The sequence below is a fragment of the Lactuca sativa genome, chromosome 6 (assembly GCF_002870075.4).
Source record: "Lactuca sativa cultivar Salinas chromosome 6, Lsat_Salinas_v11, whole genome shotgun sequence".
NCBI classification, from domain to species: domain Eukaryota; kingdom Viridiplantae; phylum Streptophyta; class Magnoliopsida; order Asterales; family Asteraceae; genus Lactuca; species Lactuca sativa.
The window spans coordinates 177,712,165-177,739,033 of NC_056628.2; the positions used below are offsets into that span (position 1 = coordinate 177,712,165).

The 26,869-nt window shown below is 34.9% G+C and overlaps 3 protein-coding genes across 3 annotated transcripts; 1 reads left to right on the forward strand and 2 right to left on the reverse strand.

Annotated features, from left to right (window-relative positions):
* Window positions 1-1,806: 1,806 nt before the first annotated feature.
* Window positions 1,807-5,975, reverse strand: LOC111920902 (uncharacterized aarF domain-containing protein kinase At1g71810, chloroplastic). Its single transcript, XM_023916470.3, has 21 exons — window positions 5,583-5,975; window positions 5,405-5,449; window positions 5,206-5,244; window positions 4,956-5,126; window positions 4,697-4,849; window positions 4,589-4,624; window positions 4,440-4,483; window positions 4,251-4,341; window positions 4,120-4,161; window positions 3,914-4,022; window positions 3,705-3,819; window positions 3,546-3,595; window positions 3,371-3,449; window positions 3,222-3,272; window positions 2,992-3,133; window positions 2,857-2,901; window positions 2,651-2,749; window positions 2,545-2,586; window positions 2,302-2,472; window positions 2,100-2,219; window positions 1,807-2,007 (listed from the first exon to the last, which is right to left on the reverse strand). Exons 1-21 carry the CDS (start codon window positions 5,937-5,939, stop codon window positions 1,903-1,905), a joined length of 2,106 nt encoding a protein of 701 aa, XP_023772238.1. The 5' UTR covers window positions 5,940-5,975; the 3' UTR covers window positions 1,807-1,902.
* A 150-nt stretch (window positions 5,976-6,125) lies between these two features.
* LOC111920904 (DEAD-box ATP-dependent RNA helicase 39) lies at window positions 6,126-9,750 on the forward strand. Its single transcript, XM_023916471.3, has 10 exons — window positions 6,126-6,750; window positions 6,856-6,951; window positions 7,041-7,229; window positions 7,323-7,463; window positions 7,562-7,702; window positions 7,805-7,947; window positions 8,040-8,169; window positions 8,241-8,289; window positions 8,376-8,924; window positions 9,092-9,750. Exons 1-9 carry the CDS (start codon window positions 6,148-6,150, stop codon window positions 8,894-8,896), a joined length of 2,013 nt encoding a protein of 670 aa, XP_023772239.2. The 5' UTR covers window positions 6,126-6,147; the 3' UTR covers window positions 8,897-8,924; window positions 9,092-9,750.
* LOC122194873 (uncharacterized) lies at window positions 9,082-9,459 on the reverse strand. Its single transcript, XM_042896169.1, has one exon. The coding sequence runs from the start codon at window positions 9,457-9,459 to the stop codon at window positions 9,082-9,084; it is 378 nt and encodes a 125-aa protein (XP_042752103.1).
* Window positions 9,751-26,869: the final 17,119 nt, after the last annotated feature.

A 26,869-nucleotide genomic window follows, 5' to 3' on the forward strand; every position in this document is an offset into this window, starting at 1 on the left:
AAAACCATTACTGAAATACCTAATACTACAACTTGTAAACAATTATCCCAAAAAACAAAATCCAACTGACAATTAACAACATTTTAAGGTTTCGATTTTGGATTTCAAGTTCTTCATTCTGGATTTCAAGGTCACGATTTTGGATTTGAAGTTCTTCATTATGGATTTCAAGCTCAAGATTTTGGCTTTCATCCTCATACGTATGCTTTTCTTCATCTACCCACGAAATAAATCCACTTCTTGGTCCCTGAAGTTTTCAATACCCTCGATTAGCACAAACTAGGGTTCATCCTAGAAATTACCAAAAAAATTGATAAATCAATACCTGTAAAGGGCATGCATAAAAAGGCCTACCAGGATTTCTCTTTGTTCCTGAAGTTCGTATGATCTCTACAGCTCCACACTTGCATTTCACCATAATCAATTTTGTGGATCTTCAATCTTCACGAGCAAAAGAAATGGAGTAGAAGAGGAGAACTGGAAGCACCGATTGAGAAAAGAGGGAAGGAGAAGTAGTTTTAAGTCCGTTGTAGGGTTGAAAGGACAAAAATGCCCCCAGCGTGCCACTCACGTGAGTAGTTCCTAACCCCAAATAAGACGGAAAGTTAACTAAAGGACTAGGCGGGTAACGAAATAAAGTTATAGGGATTGTCCGAGTTAAAAATTCTTTCCAGGGATGAAGCGTGCAAGTAAGAACAAACCATAGGGACCAACCGTGTAATTTTCTCTAAAAGATGATGTGGCACATTTGAAAGATAGTAATTTGCACTGATATGGATGATATAAGTGTAAAAATTTGGGTTATATAGTGGAAGAGAAAGAAATTAATTTTTTAATAGATAGTTGTGTAGGTTTTGGTTGTGAATTGGAGTAATCATATATCTAAATTTTGATACGTTTCTCATCATATGTTTATATTGATAGAGATAGGGGCATTCAAAATATCCGAAACTATAAAGCCAACTTAAACTTTTGGTTTTTCGGTTGACTTACAACATACTTGATTTGCCACAAACAGTCGACCAAAAAACCAAAATTTTTTGGCATTTAATTTTTCAGGATGATGTTTTAATATAAAGTTTAGACTTTAGAGTTAAAATATGTTTGACACGTCACAGCTAGCTTATTTTTTGAGTTTTTTTATGTAGTCGTATTTGTCAAGCCAAAAAGTAGTTTATAGGCTAGCTTTTTAAAAAGTTATTTAGATTAGCTTTTTAGGAGCTTTACTAAAATTTTCCAAATATACTTAATAATTAATTATAGAAACATAAACACGTTTTCTTAAATACCCTTTTATGTAATTTTATATTTTTCAGCTAGTTTTACCTTATGTTATTTTTATCAACTAACTTTTCAACTATCAGCTAGTTTTTTATTTAACAACCAACTTTTCAATTATCATCTAGTTTTTCAGCTAACAACTAACTTGTAGTATGCCAAACATAACCTTAATATAACACTTATATTTATAAATTGTTAATTTTGAATAACAATTGCCATTTGCCATTGTTTGGTGTTATTCTTGTATGTGTAATTGATAAACGGTTACATTCTTTTGTTCTTTATTTTCTTCGCATCTTTAAAACTGTCATGAGACAGTGTTTTTTGTGTTTTATCGAAGTTTTTATTCCTAACATAACACCCCAGGATGAAGATATAACTGAATGTGAGAGAAAAAATATTTAAAAGAGTTTGAGTCAACCGTAAACCCAACGTGTTAAAAATAGAAAATGAGCTATAAATGATGAGTCATGTTGGGTGAGGTATCAATTTTTTCTACAAATCGATAGCAAAAGAGTTAGCATAGGATCTCAATAATAATCATATCCTTACTTGAATTTTATTGTATTGTAGAATATTATATATATACACAATATATCAAATCTTTGAAATGGATTAATATTACAACAATGCCCTTCGTATAGTCCTTGCAGCAACACGAGAAACCAACTTACCAACCAGATCAAATGGAAGACGAATCAACTGTTGTTGCAAGTCCGTAGGAAGCTGTCAAATATTTTCTTTTTTACATTACTCAACTTCATCAAAAAAATATAAAAAATTGAATATATCAAATGTTTTCTTTTTTACATTCTTACCTCAGGAATTACATTAAGCAGTGGAAGTATGTCTTGAATAGATGCAACCTCGTTCAGGGCTAAATACACCTCCTCTGATTTTACTCTTTTGTTAGTATAGGGACTGAAATCGCCAACTCCCTATAATACATGGTAAAGAAATGTAAATATGTTGCTGTTAAGTGTATACAGTATACACACACAAAAGGTGTTAGCATCTTACATCTTCAATCTTTTGAGATCCTGATAATAAGTGAAGAAGGCGAAGCAAGTTTCTCAAGTTTATCATATCTTCATCACTTATTGAAGATTGAGGGGAAGGGGCAAATGGTAAATTTGCACTTGCTGCATATGTCAAAGATTCAAAAGTCGCCAACCCAAGTGCATCCAAACCCTGTTGTTATTTATAAAATTTTCATCTTTTTAATTTATAAAAAAAAAAAACCAAAAGTATATATATATATACCTTAGCAAATTCTTGAAGAAGTATTTCCCTCACAAATGCACCCTGAACAAATAAATTTTAATAAAAAGATATGGAAATAATATATTAATATATTTAATTTCCTTACCTTTTCAGTCAATGTGAATGATAATATCTGCTTGATGACCACATTTGAATCGTTGTCTTCTACTTTGACCAAAGCTCTCTCCGTTCTAGCTCGAAGGGACTAAAAACGAAAATATTTTACAATTTTAGATTTTTCAAATTAATTGCTATTTCTTGCATTTAATCTTATAAGGAATTAGGAGAAACTCAAAAAATTGCATATTATACTTCGGATAGAAGAGACTCCAAACGATCAATCCTGAACACCCCTTCCTAATAATAATAATAATATCATTAAAATGAAATGAAAATTAAAAACATGCAATAGAAAATGGAAATTGTAATAATATATTTTTAATTTACCTCATAAAGAAGAGCTTGTAAAGAAGACCTAAGTTGTGGTGAAGTATCAGTTAGGACTTTTCTTGCAATCCAAGGGTAGGTCCCACCAAGAACTTTATAATTCGGGTCATTGTTGATTGCAATGCCTTCTAGAACTGCCAGGCTGGCACATTAAACAAAAGGGCTTTTCAGGAAAATTACAAAAAAAAAAAAAAAACATCATGTGTAATGATGAGAGTAATACTGTGTACCTTCTAATAACAAGAGAAAAGTATGAAGGGATCTGAAATTTGAACTTATACCTGAAAACATTAAAAACAAAGAAATTGTTCGAATAATGTTTTCAAAATCTTATTTTAACAAAAAAAAAAGGATTTATGATTTATGTATTTCATCTTACATGGTGGTTCCAAGGTTTCCTGAAAGATCCCCAAAGCTAATATTTTGGACTCCTTTGGAAACAGCATTCTGAAAAACCCCTACCCAGAAAAATACAAAATTTAGTAACACAAAATATAAAAAAAATTTATTTAACTAAACGTTTACAATTATGTAGAGAGGTGAAATAACTAAACCTGTTAAAGCCTTTGTGACTTGATCCTTGTCAGCAGTTGCAGGAAGCAACCTGAAAAGTGAAATAAATCATCAAAATACAACTCATAGTCATACATAAACTTTTTAGCCTTTATTTAATGCTAAAAAGAAAATGTTGATAGTATAATTAGTATTATTACCCAAGGGTAACAAAGTCTTTTGCCAATGCATCATAATCCTTATTTACTAGATGAAGGCAAGCTTGAATGAACCCATCACGAAGCTCTTGCTTGAATTCACCCATCATTCCAAAATCTAAGTTACAACAAATCAAGGAGTCACATATATTATTATATATTATATATAAACATAAAACAATTATGGGGGTAAATAGGTAATTTTGAAGTACCTAAATATGCTAGTTTCCCATCATATGTACGAAGTAGGTTTCCAGGGTGTGGATCAGCATGATAGAATCCATATTCTAGAAGTTGATTAAACGAGCAATACACTCCTATCTACACCAATGAGAAAAAAAATAAATAAATTACAATTTAGATATATATGATTAATTAGTTCGATAAAAATTAACAGAATTTCGTATAAGAACTTCACCTCCACTAGATAAAGATCCTTCACTTCAGATAGCTTTTGACCCTATATAAGTCATTCTCAAATTAAATAAATATAATTATATAATAAAGAAAGAAAATATAAAATGAAATGTAGAAAAAAAAAAGAATTACCTCTACCCATTGCATAGTGAGAACCTTACGAGTTGTATTATCTACATACATAGCTGGAACCAAAACATCCTTTAGATTTCCATATAGCTCTCTGGTTGAATAAATACAAATATATTAGTTTTCATGATGTCATCATAAGTGTTAAAAGTGGATTTTATGGATTACATGTAACAAAAGAGTATTTCTCACCTGAACTTAATTCCATTTTTTGCTTCATTAACGTAATCCATCTCCTGCATTGAATGTGATTACCTGTATTCAATATTAGAGCACTAAGAATTTATATAGAAAGACTTTATTTTTTAAGAACAAAATACGGGAGTTTAGTGTTTCTATACCCGAAAGAGGCTTGATGCCCATTCATCAACAACAGCCTGTGGATCAAGAATCATAGTGAGAATCCAAATGAATTTCAAAAAGAGAAAAAAAGAAAAAAGAAAACTTACCTGAAGATCAGTATTGAATTTCCCTACTCTTCGAATCAAACCTGCAAGATAACGTAGGATCAATATGTCTAATGAAATGGCAGCTTGAACACCAGGCCTTTGAACTTTGACTGCAACTATCTCACCACTTGACCGGAGTTTAGCTTGGTAGACCTGAATGAAAAGAGCAAAACAAGGAACTTTTTTAGGGTTTTGAAATTTGATTATAAGAAAAAGAAATTAGGGCAAATGCGATTATGAGAATTAATGGAGAAATGACCTGGCCAAGGGATGCTGCAGCCACAGGTTGTGGTGAGATCTCGGAGAAGATTTGATCCAGTGGTGACCCAAGTTCTTTTTCAATCGTGTTAAATGCAACTTCAGTTGAAAATGGTGAAATTCGGTCTTGTAATAATGAAAGCTCGTTGAGATATGATGGTGGTATTAGATCCTATAAGGAATTTACAACTCAAAACATGAATTCGAGATTAAAAAAAAAGGTATAAAATAAAAAAAATTAGTAAACTTACAGGTCGTGATGAGATAGCCTGAGCAATTTTTATGTATGCCTGAGAGAGAATTTGCGAAAGAGAAAGAGAATGAGAGTAGATTAGTTGATACTTATTTTACATGTTTGAGGACATTAATCTGAATTGTATGTTTCTTTATGGATTATTCAAATTGTTTTTTCAAAAGAAGTTGAAGTTGAGTGCATAATTCAAATCGTACCGGTCCAAGCTTCACCAGTATTTGGCGCAACTGCGAAGCTCTAACCTGAATTCAAACAAAACAGATCGGAATTGAGAAATTTGATCGAATTACAACTCATATGTTTGATGAAATTCATCGATTCTGTTATCTAGTTGTGTAAAGTTTATAGTTTTATATGAATATAAAGGCACTCTACCTCAAACATCAGGTCAGAACGCTCCAAAATGCTATCAAGGTATCTGAATGCGAGCCATTTGCCGAGTGTGTTGCCGATTTGAAGAAGTCTCCGGAGAACTATCAGAGGTTTTTTCCGATAAATTGAAGCGATTTTGGAGATGTTGTAATCCGTCAAGGATTCAGCCTCCGACGAGCTGAGTTCAAATAGATAGCCAGATGACTCCGTGAAGGCATCCACGTCACGGACAACCACGGAAGCAGCTGTTCGTGGAAGAAGAAGATTTGTTTTCCGATTAAAATATACTGTTGTTTGCCGTACGCGGTGGCGCGTGGTAGAAAAAAGCGGCGGTGGAAGTGGCGCCGGTGTTAATATCATGGTTCTCTGGCTCGTGTTTCTGTGAACGTTAGCCTCTCTTTTTATCTAATTTATCCTATTTTTAATTTATAATTTCTTTTGCTCATAGAAGCCCTTGTACTTCTCCAAAAGTTCCAATTTGTACCCACAATGTTTTGAGTTTTGATATTGAGCACAAAAGTGATTGCTGATTCAATTGCTTATCCGTTTATAGATCAAACCCACTCCTATGCTATCACCAACACACATACAAGCGCCACTCTGCAACAAACATTCCGGCAAGATGATGGTAAAATTGGGAGGAACTGCAAGAATCCTAACCCTTTCCTTATCTTCAACCTCCACCACCCGTCTCTCTTTCTCTATCCTCTCTTTCCCTAAAATCAACCGTCCTCGTAGGGTTTATCAAGGGTTTAGGGGGCTCTCCACCACCGCCGCCGCCGCCACCACCACCCCCTTCACTGACGAACCTTCATTAGAATCATCCAAACACTCTATCCTCCTCGAACGCCTCAGAATCAGACACCTCAAAGATTCAGTAGGTAACACTTACAAAACCAATAACAAAAAGCCACAATCGATACCTTTTCAGGAGAGCGAGATCGATGACGGATCTTCTAAGCATTTTAAGAACAAGAAGGAAGAAGAAACTTCGTTTTCGGAATTGGGGTTGAGCGAAGAGGTTTTAGCTGCGTTAACGGAAATGGGTATTACAGCACCAACTGAGATTCAAAGTTTGGGGATTCCCGCTGTGCTTGATGAAAAAAGCGTGGTTTTAGGGTCTCATACTGGCTCAGGGAAGACACTTGCTTACTTGTTGCCTCTTGTTCAGGTTTTGATTCTATCTCTTTGCTTCAATTTGAATCAGTAAACGTTCGATGATACAAAATTTATACACTTACACTTGTTCTTTTCTTTCTTTTATTCGTTTCTGAAGTTGTTAAGACAAGATGAGGCATTGAATGGCATGGTGATGAAGCCCAGGCGTCCACGTGCCATTGTCCTCTGTCCAACAAGGGAGTTATGTGAACAGGTTAACAATGATACTTTCTCCATTTCATCTGTATTAAGTTTTTCATATTGTTTTGAACTCAGATGAAGGTTGAATGTTAAATGTTGCAGGTATTTGGTGTTGCAAAGTCAATTAGTCATCATGCTCGATTCAGGGCAACAATGGTTAGTGGTGGTGGTCGTTTAAGACCCCAAGAAGATGCACTGAATGCACCAATCGACATGGTGGTGGGGACACCTGGCAGGGTTCTTCAACATATTGAAGATGGAAACTTAGTCTATGGTGATATCAGATATCTGGTAAGAATCCCATGTTTTTCAAATGCATATAAAAATGGTTTAAATGCAAACATATAAATTTTTTTTCAATGTTGTATATGTTATTTTTTTCAGGTGTTGGATGAAGCAGACACCATGTTTGACCGAGGTTTTGGTCCAGATATCCGGAAGTTTCTAGGCCCATTGAAAAACCGTGCATTAAAAGCAGATGGTTTAGGGTTTCAAACTATTTTGGTGACTGCAACAATGACAAATGTATGCTAATAAGTGATATTAAGTTGTTCTTTATGCATTAAGTCAAAAAAAAAAAACACTCATATATAGCTTACTAAATTATATCATGAATTTTGTAGGGTGTACAAAAGTTAGTTGATGAGGAGTTTGAAGGAATCGAGCATCTTCGCACTTCATCTCTTCATAAAAAGATTGCTTTAGCTCGACATGATTTTATAAAGCTTTCAGGTGCAGAGAATAAATTGGAAGCATTGCTACAGGTTGTTACATTTTTTTTTTCTACAATTTGTATCCTTTTAATTTTATTGGGAAATTTGAATTGTTTCTGAAATAATAATAATAATAATAATATGTTTATGTAGGTTCTTGAGCCAAGTTTAGCAAAAGGAAATAGAGTGATGGTGTTTTGTAACACATTGAATTCAAGCCGAGCAGTTGACCATTTCCTTGGTGAAAACCAACTCGCTACTGTTAACTATCATGGTGAGGTTCCCGCTGTCGAAAGGTGAGATTTGATTATTTTAGTGAAATGTCGAAAATACCCTTCCATCATTGAATTCCATCTCTAAGAATGTAATTAATTTACTTATGAACCAGGGTTGAAAACCTCAAAAAGTTCAAAAGTAATGATGGAGATTGCCCCACACTCGTTTGTACAGATTTAGCAGCTCGGGGTTTGGATTTGGATGTTGATCATGTTATCATGTTTGATTTCCCCAAAAACTCTGTAAGTATTTTCAGCTGTAGGGGTAAATTTGTCATATTCACATCATAATTTTTTTTTAATTCGTATTTTAGATTGACTACCTTCATAGGACTGGAAGAACCGCTCGCATGGGTGCCAAAGGTAAATTTCATCATTTTTTTTTCTTGGTAAATTACCTATCTGCCCTTGTTGTAATTTTTGATGACATGTTACGTTTTTTTTTAAAGGAAAAGTGACAAGCCTAATTACAAAAAAGGACATGACTCTAGCAGATCGTGTGGAAGAGGCCATGAGGAAAAACGAGAGCTTAGAATCTCTCACTGTAGACAACGTCCGAAGAGACAACAGCAGCAGACCAAAACTACAACACAACAAATCAAAAGCCTCAAAATCAATCAAAATCTCCGATCAAAAAACAAACAAAAACTTCAGAAGCTCAGTGGGACCCACATCCAGTAAAGTCACCCCCTTTTCCAAATCCAAACCACCTGTTAAAAGAGGCCCCAAATCCTCTGCTACTAAAGTAGCCTCCTTCTCCAAATCCAAGAAACCCATGGGTCATGCCTCTGGTTCTACCGGACCCACAAAGTTTTCAAAACCTAAAAAACCGATTGTGAAAATTGGCGGGAAAACAAAAAGTAGTAGTAATAGCCAAAAAGGCGGTGGTGTTGGGAAATCGACGTCGAAGCTGAATGTTGTTGGGTTTAGGGGAAGAAGCTCTTCATCGGGTTCAGTTAGGGCTAGTTAGTTAGTTGATCGATTCACTAATAATACGGGTATGCTACAATATTTTTAGTTTTTATAAGTTTTTTTTATATTCAATTACAGAATGATAACAACCAAAACGACATTTGTAAACTAACTATTTAAGAGGACATGAAGATAAAAATATACAAAATGAGGGGATTCTTGATTGAATTAATAATTGTTTGTTTATTTCCAGGTAAGAGCAAGGAGTCTTGGTTTTGGAGGAACGACGTTTCCTTCAGAGTCGTAAATTATGACCCCTGAGAAATCTGGTAGTTGACACTTTCCGCCCATGAGTATATTCTTTTGCCAAACGGATTCTTCTTCTTCTTCTTCTTCTTCTTCTTCATCTTCTTGAAAGACATGGTTCATGCTTTCATTGTTGAGTTGTATAACAGGTTCTTCAAAATCATAACTGTAGCAAGCTTTCAAACGATGAACCCATTTTTTAGAATGACTAGCACACATGAACAAGGTCAATACACAAAAGAAGAAGACAGACCCAATGGCTAGGCTCACTTGTGGTGCACCGGTTAGAACATGGTTAGGAAGTGGTCGAGCCATTGGTTTGTTTTTTTTAGGGTTTATGGTTGATGTTAGGTGTTAAAGATTGTGCATGGAGATGTTGGGTTTTATAGTGTGATTTTGTGTTTTTTGTTTAGGGTTATGAGGATTTGTTAAGGTTTTATGAGATGGGTATAGGTGGAAGACTATGAAGAGTGTAATGGTTAAGTTTTATGAATTAGGTGGCCTGTTTTGGAATAGGAATTTGCTGTGGAGTAGGTGTTGACTTGTATGAGAACTTAAAGATCGTTATGGTGAATTCTAAAAACATATATAGATAAATTAACGTCATCTTTGGGTGTCTCAACTGATCCTTTAATTATTTGTTACTATTTGGTTATTTAAATTTTTTAAAAAAATGAAAAAAGTACAAAAGAGAACCTTAAGGTGATTAATCCGAAAATATGCCGTTTCAAAATTGGTGGTCATTTTGCAAATCGATTGAGAGTTGGTCATTTCAGAATAAAATTTCATTATTGATGGTAGCTGTTGTGAATGTCCTATAGTCACAATTTTTATCTAGTATTCGGGTGTTTGGATTTGATTTTGAAAACGAAAAATACTTTTTATTAAAACTGTTTATTAGTTTATGGCAGGACAACAATTTTTTTTTTTTTAATGTGGATTAACTTAGATGGTTGCAAGACGCAATAAGTTGTACACTTTTTGGAGTGTTTTGCAAAAACTCCTTATATGTAAAATGACCCAAATTTACAAAAACTCACGGACAATGGCGGATGTAGAAAAAAAAAAGTATAAAACTATGAAACTTTAGAGTATTTTTGGGTTTCGGCAAAAAAAATAAAAAAATTGTCAATATGGGCTATTTTCTGCAAAAAAAAAAAAAATGGATGGGTTTTTTTTTAAAAGTAAAAATATGATATTTTTTAGAGGTCTTTTTAGTAATAAATGGGTGAGACTCGCTTCCAAACAGGGTCCATGCATCGCCATGGAGTCAAATGGAGGGCTATAGGCGAATAAAAAACATGATAAGGTTAGTTATTTTATAGGGCAAATTGCAATAAAGGCATTAAATTTTTCAAAAATTTCGATTTTGATACTGATTTTTTTCCGTATTTATAATTTTGTTGCAATATCAATTTGTTCATATTAAGTTTACTGAAAGTTTTGATTTGACACCGTGTTTTTTTTTTCTTTTCAAAAAATATTGTTACATTTACAATTTGGTTGCAATGTCAACCAATTTAATGATTATCATTGGGTATATGATCTATTTCACCATGGTGTATCAGCTCCTCGGTCCACTAAAACAATAAATATAATTACTAAATTGGATTCGCTTAACTACAGAAACCGATGAATATTTCACTCCAAGGTTGTGTTAAATAAAATCAAGAGACCTTTCTAAAAGCTATCATCTATTGTTTTAAATCACGTATGTGTTTTGTAAGAAAAAACAATATAAAGTTCGATCATATGTGATATATTGATAATGGACACAGACTCATAGATTCAACTGGATTGAATTCCAAATTTTAATTTAATCCTAATTTAATTGCACGAGTAGTGAGTATAATACCTTCAACCATAACATGGGAGATTTTATGTAACATCCTTATTTTTACCATAAAATATTCATTTTTATTTATTCAAATATATCAGACTATAATCACATTATGCGGAAAACATGATGCGAATGCGCATGTGTACAGTCAAGCCTTGCCATTCTCACGATCTGAAGAACTTCCTGAAAACATTTATAATCAACTGGGTAAGTACGAAACTTAGTGTGTTCCCTAAAATATCATATACTACAATACATATACAACGCATACACATAATGGCTTACAACCTTTCGTCGATCCACCAATAAAACACATAATAGCCTTCAGTAAAAAGTTGGTCTGCCCCTTGGCCTTCAACATAAAGTTGGTCCGCCCCTTGGCGTTCAGCTTGAAGTTGGTCCGCCCGAGTATATTGACCTTCAGCACGAGGTTGGTCTGCCCTCAACTCCTACATAATATATTAACACATGTATAGCAGACAAATAGTCCAACATAACATGCAACTAACTAAACTAGTGTAATTGACTAATTGCATACTATAGGGCAACTACATCCTAACATACAGATGATACATACTGAAATATACAATATAGTGAGAAAACTTTCCTGGAGAATTACTCAGACGACTATCAGTTATCCTTCGGATGATCCAACTAACGGGTAACACGTCTACCAAGTATTAACCTATAATACTATAACTTATTAATATCTATAGCAATCTGGTAGAAGTTCGATTCTTCACTAATTCCAAATATACTTTTATGGCTATTAAATAAGAATCAGTCATATAGGAAAGTTGGGAGGCAGGACCATTTCGACATATAGATTTTCTAAAATCCAACTACCAAGCCAACATGCCCATTCTAGACAGGTAAGTAGACCAACCAGTATTCTAATACTGATAAATCTTGTTTATAGGTTCATAATAATGATAATGAATTTAAAAAAAAAAAAGTTACACTTAAAGCATAACAAGTGTAGCATAACTTATAGAGTTTCATGAAAAAAAAGTTTGAAAAGTTTGCTGGCAGAAATCCGATCCGAGAGCTTCAATTTCTCCGGCTCTCTGATGTCGTAAGGCCTCACTAAAGTAGTCGAGAACTAGGGAGTATCGGGGATAGGGGTGTGGAAAGGTTTCCATAGGATCTGGGATTGAATGGGTGAGGAAATGAGCTGAAAAACGCTAGTATTTATAGGGATGGAAGAGGCACGCGCCATACACATTGCCTTAGGCGCACCACGCCTATGGTCGACAGTGTTGTGTTGGCCCCTTTCAAACACTACCATGTGTCATCACCTTAATTGTCCATGTCACTCGGTCGATTAACGCTCCCGTCTTGCCATATGTCGACTCTCAGATGGGTCACGTGTCACGCTCTCAACTATGTCACGTCACTCGGTTTCTCGGAGGAGGGAGCTGTTGACAATGTCGCGTGGTGCTTCCTGGTGGTGCCACATTAGCATATCAGGTATTTTTCTTGAAATCTTCGAACGACCATAACTTCCGCATATGAGCTTCATTTTCAACGTTCTTTATATCTATGGAATCCTCTCGATGAGCTCTAAAACTTTCCTTAAGGCCTCAATAACTAATTCTCACTCTATTTTAAATTCATATTTTTATAGAGATTATGTTGTTAAAAACTGTGCGAAATTCATAATTCCTTCATACGAACTATGTTCTTGACTGTCTCTATATCGACGTATTCGTATTCACGATATCTTCAACTCTCGTTTAGATTGTTATGGCTAACAATAAATCGATTTTAATTTCGATTTCTGTGTTGCGTACTACTGTACCGAAACTTCAAAAAATTGTAACTTCCTCATACGAAGTCGGATTTGAACATTCTTTATATGTACGTTCTCGCTTTTAGGACTACCACGACTTTTGTTTGGATTACTTAAGCTAATAATAAACCTATCTTCGATTCAATTTTCATGACACGCTTTGTCGTATAGGGTTGAATACAAAACTTTGAACAATCATAACTTATTCATACGAAGTCAGATTTAGGCGTGCTATATATCTACCGAAATCGTCTTGACGTCTACTACACGTTTATGATGATTATGTAACACCCGTTTCCGAGGATGGACTGATTTTGGGTTTCAAGGAGTCAAAATGTCGATTTTTAGAAGAAATGGAGTGTCACGACGTGACCATTGAGTGGTCACGATGTGACAAGGGTAAGTATGAGGCTTATGTTTAGGACCAATCTCACGACGTGAGAAATAAGGGTTCACGACATGAGAACTGTTGCAGCCCAACCCCATGATCTTTTAGGGTTTCCTTCGTATTTAAGCCCCTCTAAGTCATTTTTAGGGTTCATTACCAGCCTCCAACACCCTTTTACCCCAGAAGAAGAAGAGAAGAACCCTAACCCTCATTCCTTGGTTGATTCTTGGCCTTTTGGAGCATTTCTTGGTTTGAAGAAGAAGAGAAGAAAGAGAAGAATGTGTTCTATTGGTGGAGCTTGCAAGGAAACATCATCATCATCATCATCATCTCCTTTTGCTTCTAGACCTTTGTAAGTGGAAAAGACTCAAATTTTATTGTTTAAAGTGGTTAGATCTAAGTTATTGTCCCATTTCTTTCATGTCTAAGCAAGTTTGAAAGGAAGGAATACATAAAGTTGGCAGCTTTATGCTTTTTAAGGGTCCATTGTGTATGATATTGTTCAAATCTAAGAGTTGGTTAATTATTGGGCCCATACATGAGGATCTTGGTTTAATCTCTTCGTTTTGACATAGAATGGATGGAGGACATGCATGAGGCATGCATGTCCACTAAGTAACATTTTTATGGACCTTTAGAGTCCCCTTTGGCTTCTTGAAAAGTTAGAATGAAAGGCTCAATGGATTTAGGACTTAAATCTTTGGATTTTAGCTTCAGAATGAGCTCACGATGTGAGACATAAGGTCTCATAACTTGAGAATGAAAGAACCCGTTTTCTGCTTGTGAGTACTAGAATCAATGTGCAAGGATAGGGTTTGAAAACTCAAACCTTGAGTTAATCTTTAAGATCAATATCTGCTCTTAATTAAAGGTTCCAGTCGATGTGACAACCCGAAATTTCTATCTTGTACAATATACCAATGTAATCAAAGTTAGACTCGTTTTGCTATCTTTTAACACAGTTTAAGGTCTATTTGAGTGTTCTAAACCTAGTACAACTAAGATAGGAGCCTAGAAATGGGATAACACGATGCATATCAAGCACACTCGGGCCAAACACTCCAACACATGGAGTGTGTGGCCGCACATTTGAGTGTACAGCCACACACAGGTGTGTGCGGCCGCACACCCATTCCAGCCACACACTCCCACCTATAAATGCTACCCTTAGTCATTTTTGAACACTTTTCCCACTCATTCAAAGCTGGAACACGTCTCTTTCAAGTACCATCCAAATCTTCATAAAAGTAAGTAATCCTTCCTTTGATTAGTTGATACTTGAGCTTAACTAGCCTTCCCCTTACTTTGATCCTTAAAAACATCCATTTCTAGTCAAGAACACACACTAGTTTTGGACCCTAATCACCCTTTCAAGCCTATATAATGTTTATACACTTATCATAACTTGTTATATGACAAGAACACTTGAAGATTTGCATGAAAAACACCAAATATCATGATCTTTAGGTGTGTACGGCCGCACACACCATGTGCAACCATACACACCCTTTTTAGGTCCTAAAATGGCAATGAAATTCATATAAGGATAGAGCATGAAGTAAGAAACCTTCCTAGATGAGTCCTAAGGCCTTAAAATACGTTTTGACACACTTCATGGGGAGTGTGCAGCTACACACACACCATGGCCGCACACACTCACACAAATGGTGTATTTTGACCATACACTCCCTTGTATAGCCATATACCCCTTATATACAATCATATATGGTTGTAACACTTCAATATAAGTGTTTACTAGTCCTTAAGGTGGTCCCAGTTCAATAATTAGTTGTTACCAACACTAATTGTATACATACATATGTCATTATATGGTTGATAGGATTCGTTTGTGCTGAAGTCCGCAATTTACACTCAACTTCCTAAACCGATCTTACAGTCGCATCACTCACTACAGGTGAGTTCATACCCCTTAATCAACCTTTTAAATGTTTTTAAATGCTTATAGGGGGGGGGGGAATACAAGTTGAATCACTATAGTTATAATATCAATCACCTGTGATTTATAACTATCAAACAAATGGATTTACTATACTTCTAATTGTTTTGTCAACAAAACTAGTTCAAAATGATTATCAAACCCTTTTACAAGTTAAACTTATTATAAAACTTGCTCTTAATTACCAAACCATTACTTTCAATTCTTTAAACTTATATATTGTCAAAACCATGTCCAGTACACATATAGTTATATAAGTAAGGTCTGAAGGACTTAGGACTGATAACTCGCTTTAATTCATGTTCCTTGTTTGGTTGTGGAGTAAGAGTACTCTGTTGTTTGTCCGAGTGTCGTTTGATCCTTAGTTATATATTATGTATATATGTATGGATATAAAGCTTTTACTTCAGTTCCAACACCTTTGGGTAGCAAGGGTGTATAAGCATTCTAAGTCATTCAAACAACAGTTCTAGTAAACTATAATAGGTATAGTTTAGGGATATACTACTTACTAATTTCCAGTACAATGAAACATACAAAGAGTCAGTTCATACATGAGTCGATACATACTATACACTGTACAGAGAGAACATACACTAGTACATACAATTCATACACACTATATACTATGTAAAAGAACATACTATGATGAGAATCAGAAAGGACATTCACTACACTAGCACATACAATACATACACACTATAACATAAATGTGAGGCACTACTTCGGGGCATGACATATCTGTCATGGCTCGTCTTGTAACTAGAGTCTTTTGAAGGGAGAGCGTGAATTTGTGTATAGATCTATACTAGACTGGCCGTCCTACACCTTGCTGCTAGCTACAGTGGGACCTGCAGGTCTTCGGGTGATGAATGTCATACCATCCCGACGTCTTCGAGCGTCGTGTTTTACTAGGTCGATCAAGTATGGTTACAATTATATCACATTATACCTTAATCAACAATTGGTTTAAGGTAATTAGTACAACAGTAGTCACTATAACATAAAACTACAGTACTTCATTATTTTCCCCATTACATTTACTTTGTGATCTTCACATAAACAGTAATGTACAAACTATATTTTATTAATGATAGTCACACTTGGGAGGAATACTCACTTTTACAATGAACAAACATATAACACTTTTGATGCCTTGGTAGAAGGCTACTATTAGTAGAAATTATAGGATTTTCTAGGAGAGACAAACAATTATTACAAACATTTACAAACTCATGCATTCAAACGCTTACAAACATTTTTCATACAAAAAATGACACTAAAACTCTTATGAATTCACCAGCTTGAAAGCTGATAAACTCTTTCAATATAACTTGTATTCTCAGGTCGTCAGTAGACAGGTACTGAGGCCAACTTTTGAGAAGATGGAGCACTTTCAAGACTCATCTTTTATTTTGATTCATATTTTGGTGTCTTATAAACTATATAGAACACACTTGTTTTAAAATACATTATTAATGCAATGGATGATGTTGTTTGCTTGTTTACTATTATTTTGTGTTGTGATACTGTACATGACGTCCTCCATCCCAGAACGTTTCCGCCATTCCAGTTTTGGGGTGTGACAGTCGAGTCTAGTAATACCAGTCAAGACATGAATGAAATATTCAACAAAGTACTCAATATCAAATGAAGTAAACTAGGAGTATAATCAATGTAAAGACATTTAATGAACAAGAAGAATGTTGTGAAAGATCTTGACTTGAGAGAAAAGTGAAAGAGAATTAAAAATAGTTTTTGCTATCATTGGAGTAACAATGCATATCTTTCTTGTCATTCAAAACACTCCTTAAATAGACTAAGGATGTACATCGTATAGACTTGGAAACATTCCTAGAACTGGTTAATAATCAGTCACTAACAACTGATTATCTAAAAGATACAAAAAGATAAGTCCTATGAAACGTTACATCACTAATAAGACAAGAAACATTAAATGTTCAAACAGACAACTAATCTCGGATCTTCACTGCATCTCCGAATGATCTTCATCTCGTACTCCATCTTTATTTCGGACTTCACCAATCTTGGAAATTGCTGACTTCAGATCTTCATTCTTGTGATTGCTAGAGGTTCACTTTATATGTTTCAATAATCTCCCCCTAAGTGAACTTAGCAATCTGGTCAGCTTAGTTGGCTTCTTCTGGGATGAACACATGAGATCTGTATAGCCAGTTTCGGACTTCCAAATACCACTGAATTTGACTGATGAACATGGTCTTTACTTGCTCTGTGGCTTTTGACTTGGCTGCATTTGTGATGAACTTTTGAAGAACTCTTGAGGGAACAAGATGCTTGTCTAGGACTCGGAAGAAGTCCTTTTTGTTTGTCTTCTTTTGCAAGTAGATGTATCCCAAAACAGGTTCATCAATTGGCCCTTCTACCAAATTTCCAGCTTCAGGCAGCTTGTAATCAGTTTTTGCCAAGAACTTTTCAGTTTCGAACAAATGAGCCAGTTCAAAGTGACATCTACAAAATTCAAACAACATAATCCTTGAGATGGTTCATTGCAGCACTGTGGAGAATAATGCTCATCTGACTGTCTTGATGTCACACCCCAAACCGAAACGGCAGAAACGTTCGTGGGTGGAGGACGTCATGTATAGTATCACAACAATTGTATCATAGCAATCAATGTAGCACCCGGTCCCTGGTACGTAAATGTTATTTGAGTATTTCCTTTCTTTTAGCCTTGGACTCGGCGAGTCATAGGTCCGACTCGCCGAGTGGATGCGGGACCCGGGATACGTTTAAGTTGGCGACTCGGCGAGTCCATATCCTGGACTCGGCGAGTCACAGCTGTTGGAAGAAACCCTAAGTTTCAGGGGTTTGCACCCTATTTAAAGGACTTATCCGCCCATGCCAGCCCCCATTCTCTCCCCAGAGCTCCTAACCCTCGTTCTAAGCTTGTTCCTTGAGAGTTTGAGGCTATTGTGTGTGTTCTTGAAGGTTTTGAGGAAAAAGGGGAAGTAGATCAAGAGGAAGGAAAGGAATCCAGGCATCTTTGCACTCTTTCAGCAGTTCCTTTGAGGTATAATTCGTTTTTCCCCTGTTTCTATGCTTATTACTTCATGTAAGTCATTCTTGAGCTAAACCCCAAGTTTGTATGTGCAAATTACTTCGTAATAGGCTGATTGGCCCTTAGATCTAGGCAAGATTGAGCTCCAGGAGCTCAGATCTGTTAGCTTTATGGCCCCATGTTGCTTGTTCACCCTAGATCTACCCTTTTGAGGCATTTTGAGCCCTAAAATCCATATTGGTGAATATCCACACGTAAAGTTGGAAACTTTACGTGTGATTCGTGTCCTAGAAGTCCAGATCTGTGAATGGCATGGACTGGAATCGAGCAAATCTGTGTATTTAGTGAGTGCATGGCAATGACTCGGCGAGTCGTTCATGTGACTCGGCGAGTCTGTTCGCGAGTCTCCGAGTTTGTCCCCTTTTCGTAGTGTCGAGTGAGCAGTGAGTCACGGGGTGTGACTCAGTGGGTCGGAAGCTAAACTCATCTATAGAGGTACTCGGCGAGTCAATGCCCTGACTCGGCGAGTTCAAGGCAATCTCCTTAGATCAAGAACAGACTCGGCGAGTTGTTCATACAACTCGGCGATTCTTAGCATAAGTGTTCATCGGATGAAGATGAACTCGACGAGTTGTTCATACAACTCGGCGAGTAGGATGAAGGACTTGAATATTGGTTAAGAAGGTAAACCCGTCGATTCGTCGCCTAACTCGACGGGTAGGATCGGGATTCAGGGCAGTCGTTTGGGTAGGGACTCGGCGAGTTGGAAAGCCAACTCGGCGAGTCGGGTCAACTGAAAGTTGACTCTGACTTTGACTTAGGGCGTGGTCAGGGGTAAAATGGTCATTTTACCCAAAGGTCAGTGAGCAGTGTTTGATTGAGTATGTTGTGGGAATTGCAGCCGGAGGATTTCCGGAGCAGCAGCAGCAGCAGTAGGCAGTCAGTTCCCGATCAGATCAGCAACTACTTCGAGGTGAGTTACCTTCCAGTAGCGGTGGGTCTACGGCCACAATGCCGGCCCACCAGTAGGGGTTATTCGTAGATGTTTGTCTCTGTGATATTCATCTAGGTATTGCCTGTGTTATGTTGTGTGCCAGTATGTTATGATGCTATGTGCTAGTGACAGTAGAGGGGAGATAGTCCCCGAAGTATCCGGTCGGTAGGACCGAAGGGGAGGCCAACACCCAGATATGCTAGGCAGTATCCGGTCGGTAGGGCCGAAGGGGAGGCCAACACCCAGATATGCTAGGCAGTATCTGGTCGAAAGGACCGAAGGGGAGGCCAACACCCAGATATGCTAGGCAATGTCCGGTCGAGAGGGCCGAAGGGGAAGGTCGGGCACCCAGATATGCCTGACGATATATGTATGTTATGAGATTATTTGGTATGTGGTACGATGGGGGAACTCACTAAGCTTTGTGCTTACAATTTTCAGTTTTGGTTTCAGGTACCTCCTCAGCTAGGGGAAAGGAGTCGGCGCGGTAGCAACATGTCACACACACACTCTCCGGTTTCCGCATTTACGAGCTTCACTGGGATTTGTACTCTGATATTTTGATTGAATGTATGAATTGGCTTTTAGACATGGTTCACTTTGTGTTATGATTTGATCAGACAATGTTTTTAGTTATTAATATTTTCTAAAGTAATGTTTTTAAAACAAAATTTTTGGTCATGAAAATTGGGTCGTTACAATCAAATTAAACACAACCATTACATTGAATATATAAAAGGTATTTACATCTGTCTGATTCATATTTGTATACATCAAAAGTAGCAGAAAAATAAAGACGTGACTTTATACGCTCCGTCTTCTCAAAAGTCTGCGGGAGTACCTGTCTACTGATTTCCTGAGAATACAAGCGGTTTTGAAAAGAGTATCAACGTTAAAGCTGGTGAGTTCATAAGAAGTGTTTTTGTAATGAAAACATGTTGATAAACCAGTGAAAATGTTTGTATGTTTGCAAGAAAATCCAATATTTTCTTTAATGAAAGCATGATAATATCAGTTCCTTATATGACTACTTAGTTCATACTAATTATGTATAAACCAATATCGAACAGATAGCTGATTGTGTGGATCTACCTTAAGCCCACAACCAAACAAGGAGCAGGAAATGAGGCGGAAACCACACATTCCATAGTCTATGGGATAATTTTCATACATAACCCAAATGTATAAACTAAAGGATTATAGAATTAGCGATGAATGTTTATTTCTGTATCATGTTATAGTATATGAAAAATGTTAGTTTTTATGCTTGGTTACTACCAGATGTATTGTATGATGATTTTTATATGAAAATCATGTATAGAGTGTTCTGTATGAAAAACCCTGGCTACCACTAGTATGTATGGTAGTTTTTTTACTTAAAGCAAAACTATGTATTCAAATTCCTTGGAATTCTCCAGTTGTAATGTATGATAGTTCTATTAATGAAAATAAGACTAATTGAAGAAATGAATTTCCGTAAACAAATGTTAGTTTATACTATTATGAGTTTGCATAACCATGCTTGATATGACCTAGTGACCTTTACGACGTTCTTCAAGTGTCGGATATATGGCATTTGTCACCTCAGGCATGCTTGCCTAACTGTAGCTAGCAGTTCGGGTGTGGGATTGTCAGTCCCGAATAGATGTATTCACAAATCTCATGCTCTCCCTCCAGGAGACTCTGGTTATATTATGTTAGGATTTAGTTCAGTACCCCGAAGGGTAAAAATTGAAGTAGTGTCTCACAATCCTGTTTTAACTAGTTTACGTGTTGTTTAGTATCGTTCTCTCTACTTGAAATCGTATATATGCTTTACAGAGTAGTAATAATTATACTTAAATAATTATTTAGTATGTTAATCTTGTATTAAAAAAGTAGTAATGTATACCATAAACTATATCTGTCATGGTTTATATGATAGTTAATGTATAATTCTCAAATGATAAAACTGTGTATTGCAATCACAAAGTATACCTATTATACTTTGCATGTGTATTAAATACTCGGTTCATGTATTGTTCTTAAAACTATGCAATTATAGTGTGAGTTGAAAACTTCCCTTATGCTCAGCATGTTACAAAAGGGATAAAATGTCTAAATATTTTATAAAATGTGAAATCCTTTTTAGTTGTATCCATTGCATAAATTTTAGTCCTTATAAAATTATGTGTATAGAGTTCATAAAAAAAACTATATGTGTTTAGCTTGTATCCCCCCTAAAAAAGTTAAAATAGTAAAAGCATGGGGGTATGAACTCATTGTTAGTTGCGTGAAAGTGTTGGACAACAAAACTGGGAATGAAGACCCTCGGGTTGATGTACGTGACACTTAGCGGGATCCTAATAGCAATTAAATACATATATGCATTTTATTAGCGAAACCATTAATTATAGTGTTGGAAAAACACTTGATTTTGTTTTAGGAATGTTACAGATTACTTTGGCAGAAAAGTAATATATTTCTACTTTGAATTTTATAAACAAACAGTTTATATTAAATCTTAATGAATGGTGAAAATGTGTTGTTACATTTTAATCGGTATAGTCTTGTTCCCCGTAATGTCAATATCCTTATGTGATACGCCTTCCAACAGTACAATCTAGGCGTGCTTGGGATTGGTATTTCTAGTGAATGTTGCCCTTTTTATGTAGTTATGTGGAGAGGAATAACATTTGTTTGTCGAATGTCCCATCATCAAAAATCAATGGAAGGCCATGGTTAGATGGTTCAACTACTATGTTAACCCCCCGCCCCATAATGAAAAACGTTAATATAATACGGATAAACATTGTACCTTATATATTTCATACAGTTGGCATGTTAATTGATATAGGAGTTCAAAAATTAAAATGGTCACCGCAAACATCCAAATCACTTTCCAGAAGGTATGATGAAATTTGAACCAACGACAGATTCTAAAGAAAATCTCAAATTAGTAAGGGTGAGCAGACACACACACACACACACACACACACACACACACACATATATATATATATATATATATATATATATATATATATATATATATATATATATATATAGAGAGAGAGAGAGAGAGAGAGAGAGTTCCTAACGAGTTTTTTGGATTGAAAATGAGAACTCACTGTAGAAGAAATTCAGGAAACTAAAAAGAAAGTTGTATTAATTTTTAGTAATTCTTATAGTCATCTATTTTCCTAATTCACCAAAAGAAAAAGCTAAAATAGCTAAGAAAAAGTTTCATAGCTAAAACATGATATTTCGTAGCTATACATGAACATATACGAAACAATTTCGTAGCCAAAATGTCATTACATTTACAATTTTGTTGCAATGTCAACCAATTGACCGGTTATCATCGATCTAACATGTTACTAAATAAATGACATGATAATATTGTGATGTGGAAGTCATGTTGGATCTTATGTGGCGGGATTAAGTTTTAAATGTAGGGTTTGCATTGAACCCAATTTTACATATCTTTTTTCTATTCTTCTTATGAGGGTTATGATTTCCCTATTTCTAGTTTTGATCATCCTTGTAGGGGTCTTCATTTATTCGTTGTACAATCGTTAAGTTGTTAGGTTATTTAACCACTCAATTGGTTGACATTGCAACAAAATTGTAAATATAATGACATAATTGAGAAAAAAAACACGGTGTCGAAATCGAAATTGGTAAACTTAGTGAATTTATTGTAGTTTGAGCACATTAGTTACCAGGAGAATATGAAGAACCGGTCATTTGGTTGACATTGCAACAAAACTGTAAATGTAATGACATAATTGAGAGGGAAAAAAACACTGTGTCAAAATCAAAATTTTCAATCAATTTAGTGACTTTTTTTTTTTTTTTTTGCAATTTTACCTTTTATATAAAAAGTTATTGTTACTGTATCCCACAACGGTGCGGCACGGTAATATAAGTGACTATATATGTTAGAGTTCCCCTTCTCTCCACAAGGGCTATTTTAGAGAGACAATCTTGGGCTTCACATATATTTACATGGTATCAGAGTTGGCATCCTGCACCCCTGTGGCTCATCACCTCCCTGTCTATCCTCATCGAGCTTACAACTCTGAAGGGGAGTGTTAGTGTATCCCACAACGATGTGACACAGTAATATAAGTGGTTATATATGTTGGAGTTCTCATTCTCTCCACAAATGCTCTTTTGGAGAGACAATCTTGGGATCCACATATATTTAAATGGCATCAGAGCCGGCGTCTCGCGCCCCTGTGGCTCATCACCTCCTTGTCTATCCTCATAGAGCTTACAACTCTGAGGGGGAGTGTTAGTGTATCTCATATCAGTGCGACACGGTAATATAAGTTGCTATATATGTTGGAGTTCTCTTCTCTCCACAAGGGCTCTTTTGGAGAGTTAATCTTTGGCTCCAAATATATTTATAGTTATAAATGTTTTCAAAAAGTTAAGACATACTAACTTCCTAAAATCTTTTTATCGGTGGTGTATTTAAAAAAAAAAACTATTTTGAATTGTCGAAGTGGTATATTTTAAAAAAAATATTTTGAATTGTCAAATAGTTGTTTTTGGATAACACCAAGTTCAAACACACAATATGTTTCTAGGGAAATCCTTTTCAAAGATCTTCGAACATTTCATGCCAAATTTTTTCAACCGATCACAACATCCAATCTTCTCTCTAAAACTGGCTACTTAACCAACATCAAAACAATATTTTTAGTATTTATCGGTTGTTGGGGTGTTGAAATCAAATAAGTTGATGGAATTCATGAAGAAGCTGATTGTACTCTTGCATTTGCATATTTCAATGTTCTTTTTTCATTTTGTGAGTTACTTATGAGTCCCAAATAGGAACATCAAATGACTCGTTTAGAGTACCTTTGACTTTCTCATGATCCTAAAATTGTTGTAGAGATTGAGTTGAGTTATTCGAAAGTTTTGATCAAGGGTTATTTAAGAGTGTTTTATGGATCCAAAAAAACAAAATGAGGATTTGGGATCCCTAGAGGCAAGAAAGCTTCTTGCTTGGTCAACCTAGGACTTTAAAATTGACACCTAATGAGTCAATCTCACGTCAACAATGGTTGACTTTCCCAAACTCTTGGAATTTGACCTTTAAAACTCATTTGAATCATTTTGCCAAGATCACAGGCTTTGTTATTGTGTTTTTGTATTAAGCTTCTTGAATACGGCTTTTTTTTTTAGTTTAAACCAAGCACATTGAAAATTAACGTACAATTAATTACATATTATAATTGTTATTGTTATGTTTTAATATAATTATAGACTTCTAAAAGGAATATTTCATTTGATTATTAGAGATTTTTTTTTATCTCTTTTGCGAAAAAAAATTGAACTGAGAATCAACGTTTTTTGTGTGAAGATTGGAGATGCCAACAGTAGTTAGTGGTTATGTGTTGATTTAGAGAGCCGAATGTACATTGTACAATCTACATGATGTTTGGTAAGCAATTATCGAAGAGGGAATGGAATTAAACATGAAGTTGAAATATATATATATATATATATATATATATATATATATATATATATATATATATATATATATATATATATATATATATATATATATATATATATATATATATATATATATATATATATATATATATATATATATATATATATATATATATATATATATATATATATGATCAAATTTGAATCATAACTATTCTATGAATGTGTGATTATTTTTGGTTCACTAGATTAAAAAAATAATGATTAGGATGAACAATGGCATGATGATAATTACTTCTAAAAAATTAATTCTTTTATATATGAAAATAATGAATAATCATTAAATTGGACATTTTATTTAATAACAAATTAAGAACATACATATATCAAGGGATACTAACCAAAAATTCAGGGAAAATTTCAAATAAAAGTTTAACAATACTAATTATATTTTTGAAAATGAATATTTCAAATCCAAATTAACTTTTCGATATTCTGCATTCTGTTCTTCAAATAATAGATTCAATTATGTGTTCTATCCTTTAAGAATGAGTTTCTGTGTAGCATTTATTCTTCAAGAATAAGTTTATATTCTGGATACTATTGTTATGTGTTCCATTCAAGAATTAGTTTCTATTCCGTGTTTCTGCATGAACAACAATTTTTTTTTGAAAACAATATATATTATATCCATTGTCAGATTCTGTAAGAATGTGAAGAAAAATATACAAAACTAAACATATTCTACAAGAATGTAATCAAATTATATAAGAGATATATAAAAAATGCAGAATGGAATTATAATTTTAGTGATATAAACGAAAATTCCCAACATTATGAAATTCTAAAGAAATTAAGTATATTGTACAAGAATGGGATCGGATTCTTTAAGAATGTTAAAAATATATAAGAAATTAAAAAAAAAATATAAGAATGTGATCAGATTCCTTAAGAATGAGATGAAAAACACACAAAATATGAGAAACAAAATCTCCAAATCAATCATTCTTGTGATATAAACAAAAGTTCTTACAAAATGACCTTATTAGTAACCGCTCATTCTTCGACTTGAGAGAACAAATCGACCTGAAGGGACAAGGTTTAAATACTCAAACATTGAGTTAATGCTTAAGATCAATGTTTGCTTACTAATGAATGTTCCAGTCAAGTCTGGATAGATCAGTCAAGTCTGAGTTAATGTATTCAACAAATATTCAAGCCATAAATGAAGAATGAGAATTAAGATCAAAGTAAAGTTAATAAATGAAGGACAAAGAGAATGTTGTAAAGAACAAGAGGGTGATGAATATGAAATATTGCGAAAAAGTTTGAACAATCTGACACTTAGATTTGCATTAAAAGCTCCTATAAATAGGAGAGCATGATATGAGGTACAAACAGGGATACATACATAGAACCGGATAAAGAAGATATTTTTGACATTCTGATTGTCCAAGTTGACAAACAGACTTAGTTCTATGAAATGTCTAATCATGCTAAGTGACAAAACTAATTAATGCACAGTGAAAAAGGTACTGATTCGGAAACACAAACATTCCAGTCCTAACATTCATTCTGGAATGCCTTCTACTCATCTGCTTCGGACTGGGCTTGACTTCTGGACTCCAACTGATTCCGCACTAACTTATCACTTCGGAATCTTGACTGACTTTGGATCTTCAAAAAGGATTGAGATTGCTAGAGGTTCACTTTCAGGTTTGTGACATCCCCAATTTTCACGGCCAGAAAAGACCGATTTTGTTTATGTTTTATAAAAATCGGAGTACTTATTTTCATAAAAATGTTGCGGAATTTGTTCCCAGAGAAACTGATGGGTTTTAGCTATTAGAACATCCTATGTGCTCATACAAACCCTAATGCTTGGATCTAGGTTTCTCTATTGTACATGCAATTCATCCAAGACTATAAACCCTAGATCTAGCATATAATAATCAATATAAGATATAAATTAGAGTTTAGATCATACCTTGATTGTTATGTAGCAATAACAATCTCAAATCCTTCTTGTATTAACTTTAGAAAGCTTAGAGTCACAAATTTCACTCCTCTAATGGTTCACAAACACCAAGAGCAAGAGGATGAAGAGGAGAAGAGAAGGAGGCTACCTAAAACGTGTGGAAACCCTAGAAGAAAGCTTAGCCACGTTTATGGGGCATAAGGGTTCTTTAAATAGTGAGGCTATTAGGGTTATCTAACAAGGAAACCCTAATTTGGATGCTTAAGCCCTAAGCAACCCATG